Source organism: Erythranthe guttata, chromosome 11 (assembly GCF_056151865.1).
Source record: "Erythranthe guttata isolate IM_541 chromosome 11, IM_541, whole genome shotgun sequence".
Classification (NCBI taxonomy): domain Eukaryota; kingdom Viridiplantae; phylum Streptophyta; class Magnoliopsida; order Lamiales; family Phrymaceae; genus Erythranthe; species Erythranthe guttata.
In genome coordinates this window covers 10,114,837-10,119,767 of record NC_142543.1, presented here as the reverse complement: position 1 = coordinate 10,119,767, position 4,931 = coordinate 10,114,837, and the positions used below count along the sequence as shown (strand labels likewise).

Sequence of the window (4,931 nt, the reverse complement as noted above, 5' to 3'; positions counted from 1 at the left end):
ATAATTTTGTAATTTATTTTTACGTAGTTTAAATACAACGTATTATTCTATCATACAATTTCTTCCCATATACGTATTTCACGATTATTGCATATACATATATATATATATATATATATATATATATATATATATATATATATATATATATATATATATATATATATATATATATATATATATATATATATATATATATATATATATATATATATATATATATATATATATATATATATATATATTAGTATTCACCCGTGCGATGCACGAGGCGACATATTTTCAACCGGAAATACATGTCTGTAACACAAATATATGCATATATCAATTATTACGCACATTGAATTTAAGTACAAAACGTCATCGACCAACTATATTAAAAATATGTTATAAGAAGTATCATGTTCTTCATAGTTACAATATAAGAATAATATTAATATTAGTATCGACAAACATAAACCTTAAAGATAATAAGATTTGCACTGAGCATCCTAGGGGCATGACTGAAAATAATATCGCACGGGGGAAAACATATAGGAAAGATAGACCTGCCAAAAAATAAGGTCTTAAATATAAAAATATGAAGAACTTATAAATATAAAAATATTTTCTACCTTCAAATTCGATGAAATACTTCATTGTACACGGCATTTCTAATAACATCGGTGAGTTCACCCGAATCCGACTTGATGAATATCTTAATGCCACCTCTGTTCTTACCTTTGGATAGTGCAACATATAGTTGATCATGGCTGAAGACAGGCCTAGGAAGATACAAACCAACATGCGAAAGAGTTTGACCTTGGCTTTAATTGATCATCATTGCAAAATAAATAATCAACGGAAATTGTCTCCTCTAAAATTTAATTGACAGTCCGGAGTTATATGGTATTAAATTCATCTGATAAATGAACACCATGTCACTGATATTTTTACCGGAAAGAAGTTTTCAATGCAGAACGTGAATGCCAATGCTAATAATTTGAAGTCTGGTCCCATTACACAATCATCTGCTTGGACCAACCTTGGACTTCAATACATGAGAAGGAACCCCCGAACATCTTATTGTGTTGAGAAATTCAGTTGAATAGATTTCTGCATTATCCTCCGTTGTTTGCTCGTCCCTACACATACTATCTGAGCTCAGGTACACCTTCTCCTCACCTGGAAGGAGAGAGATTAAGTGATCGTTCACAGACTCGACGCATTCATTAGTTGGTGCAAGAATTTCCCTCCCTTGAAAATAATCTGGATCATACATGTTACTCAACAAATCGGGATAAAAGAAGTTCAGTAGGTCTCTGAATAGATCTTCTGAATCACCTATCAGCATGTCCCCGGGAATCTCTAGCGAAGCTTCACCATCATTTTTTTCCCTAACATCCCCATTGCCAACCTTCAGTATCCAGTCCCCAAATTCTATTACCTCGTCCGCATTAGATGGAGAAGAACATGACTGCAATGTGATGTTCTTACTCAACTTCATGACACGACAGAAATGCCACAACGGAGAGGAGTTTACCGTAGAATGTACTATGTCCTGCCTTGATGCTTTGAGTACAACTGGTAAAATCTGCCTAAAATCTCCTCCAAGAACTACCACCTTACCTCCAAACGTTGTGTCTACCTGTAATATTGACTTCATTGTCTTGTCAAGCGCTTCAAAAAAGTACATATGCATCATAAGAGTCTCGCTCCGTATCATAAGCTTAGCCCTAATCAGCAACTCCACCTGTGTACTTTGTTGCGTTATGCTGCAGGTGGAAGTCTCGTGTACATTTATGGGTAGTCCAAATCGAGAATGAGCTTTTTTTCCACCGGGGAGCAATTGTTGGGAATCGGACACGTGTACGCAGCGGAAAACAAAAATTTTATGCGATTGAAACGACTTTAAAACACATAAACACATGCCCGACAAATTGAAAGCAATTAATTGCGTACCTTTGCGCTTCCAGCGAAATTAAAAACAACATACATGCTTAATTATTTAAACAAATTTAAATCAATTAACATGATCGCGTTTAAATCAAATAACATGCTCGAACATATAAATCAATTTCATGTAATCACATAAAATCATACAAGAACGAACATACATATTAGATTTAAACGTAAACGAATCAAGAACAATGAATTCGTGAGTTTACCTCTTGAAGCATGAGGTAGGAGCACTAAGCAAGACGAGATTGCTACGGAAACCAATCCGTACAATTCGGGGCAGAAGCGGTGCAGCGGCAGCAGCGGCGAGACGGGCCACGGCGGCGCGTGCAGTGTGACTCACGCGCGGTCTTCGGGCGGCGCGTGGGGTTGCGTGCGGCTTCGGCTCGTGTGCCGCTCCTCGATTCTTCGATCTTCGATCTTCCTCCTCTCGGATTTCACCTCGTATACTTCGATCTACTAAACACGTGGCACTAGACACGTAATAGTTAGAAATAACAGAAGAAAAGAAAGAGGGAAAAGAGTACCGAAAGGGATCGGCCAACGGATGGCCGATTCCGGCGACTTTCCGGCGACGGCGGCGCGGTGGCCGAGGAGAGAGGGCCGAGAGAGAGAGGGTGTGAGAGGCTAGGGTTAGGGTTTTGTGTTGTGTATATGTGTAAGACCTATAAATCTTGTATTTATAGTGTCTTTCATAAAACCTTAGCAGGCTTAAGTTGGACCGGGCCCAACAACTTAAGTTCGTTAGTACTTTTACTTGCTCGTCTCTCTCATTTCAATGATCGGAAAATTGTAACGATTGCATTTTCGGAATCATTATAAAGTCCTCCTCATTACGAGTGCCAACTCTCAATTTCCAACTTTCCAAAAGTGGAAACCCTAGTTCAGTGCACCTTCTAAATTTGGAAACTTCCCGATTTAGAAAGTCCACTACAATGTTCGCCTGTTCTTTTCCTTTTCTTATTCTCATTCATAATTCCAAATTACGAATGTTGGACCCAATCATTGACTTCCAATCATGCAAAGATAAACTATTTTATCTCTGACCGTTTATTCAAAGATCTCATGTGCACGAGCAGTCTGACCCTCGATGGTTCAGGTGTAAGCTAGCCGTGGGCCCACAACCCTTTGTGGTCAAAACTCGTCCCTTAGAGTTACGATTAAGATGAAGCTCGTTTCACCTTAATGACCCAACGAATCAAGATTGACGTCTATCAACTACGCGTCATGATTCCCTAGATACAAATGAAGTGCCGGCAAGAACCTTCAGATATAGTTAACGTACAGTACGGTCCCTTCGATTCATATGTCCCGATAGAACAAGAGGCATTGGTTCATCGAGACCTCTCTATATGTTCAATGACCGTGCGATCGTTCTAAGTGTTGTAATCGTTATGTGCATTACTTAGAGAATCGAATTCTCTAATCATCACTTAGTCAGCTCTGGCCAGAGACTTAGTATGATTACAAACTTTCAGAACACACAGGACATCCAAGACTATTCTAGCGATCGAATCCCCGACTACAATGCACAGACCTCCCACTAGATTTCGAATGGCACGAACACAGGCCCTTGGGATGGTCCACGGTGGAACTCAAGGACAGGTCACGATACAGCTGGTCCTCTAGGGAAGTCACGGTGATGTCTAGGTCATAATGACTAATGGTGTACAACTATACCATAGATATCTCTACTCGATTATTGGGAACCACTTAGAGATTTCTAGGGTGAGGGATTTCAGTGAACTCGTCAACTTACGAGCACCCACTTATGCATGCCGATTTGACAATACCGTTTACTGATGAGATGCAGTACACATACACTAAGTTCTAGTCTCTTAATGGGAAAGGCCGATATCCTCATTGGTGGCGTAACCCTTCGACTAGGAACACGTTTAACAGTTATAATACTAAAGTAAATATCTCACCATCCTAACGATCATTTACTCGTACTTGTAATAACTGTAAGGACTATATCTATGTGACAAAGGGACAAAGATATAGAATGCCAAGTTGTTTTATCATTAATACGAATAAAGGTTCGTTTATTACAATAATAAATACGAAAGACCACAGCCACAAGTTGGCTTGTTGGTCACCTACTCTAACAGCAATAGCGATGCTATACCAATCGGTGCAACATTAATTACAATCTCTCCCTTGGAACAGACTGCAGCCAAAAGAGTTTTCCAGATAGACGTCTTTTCCGTTCCACCATGACCATATAGAAAGAACATTCCACCACGGTCATTGGATACATCATCCATGACTACATAATAAACCTTTCTTTGTTCGTCTGTAATTGGGGCAAGACACCGTTGAAATTCTTTACCCATTTCAAACCGTCGTAATACAGTTCATCTAAGACCAATATGTTTATTGTGCCATCTACCGCGAATTCCATTGGAAATGGCATGGGCGCGTGATTACGTAGACTTTTACCATTACATGCAATATTTTCTCTATTTTCTCTATTCAATTAATAAATGTCCTTCACATTAATTAAACCAAATACATAAGAGAACTATTGAACAAATTAATAACATTCTTAATCTCAGTCCCTACAAATTGTATTACAACAATATACGGCCCTATACTAATATCTTGAATTCATTGAAGCATGTAGTCAGCAAACTTTCCCCACAACAAGCTACCACTTGCATATTAAAGAAAACGATCATGGATATGAAAAATACATGTAAATATATAGGAATTTAAATTACTCAATATCTTCAAGTTCAAATGGAATGTTCTGTTTGGTTCCACCCGCTAGGTGAGCCAATGGACCTATCGACAAAAGCGAACCAGTAACATCGGCAATCAATATTAACACATTGTAAGAAAACACTTTATAAATAAATGCTAAATAGAAAGAAAAAAATCATATAAATAACTAATACCTATCGCATAATCATTGTTGTTCAACGCTTGTTGGATATCTGCGTAAGATGTGAACTTAAATGGATACATTGGAATGGACGAAACGTCAACTT

The 4,931-nt window shown here is 38.1% G+C and overlaps 1 protein-coding gene across 1 annotated transcript; it reads right to left on the bottom strand.

The window, feature by feature from the left end:
- Window positions 1-1,006: 1,006 nt before the first annotated feature.
- On the bottom strand, window positions 1,007-1,645 carry LOC105973392 (uncharacterized). Its single transcript, XM_012998413.1, has one exon. The coding sequence runs from the start codon at window positions 1,643-1,645 to the stop codon at window positions 1,007-1,009; it is 639 nt and encodes a 212-aa protein (XP_012853867.1).
- Window positions 1,646-4,931: the final 3,286 nt, after the last annotated feature.

Coding starts and splice junctions, on each gene's coding strand:
- LOC105973392 (XM_012998413.1), bottom strand. CDS start 1,645: ATGAAGTCAATATTACAGGTAGACACAACGTTTGGAGGTAAGGTGGTA.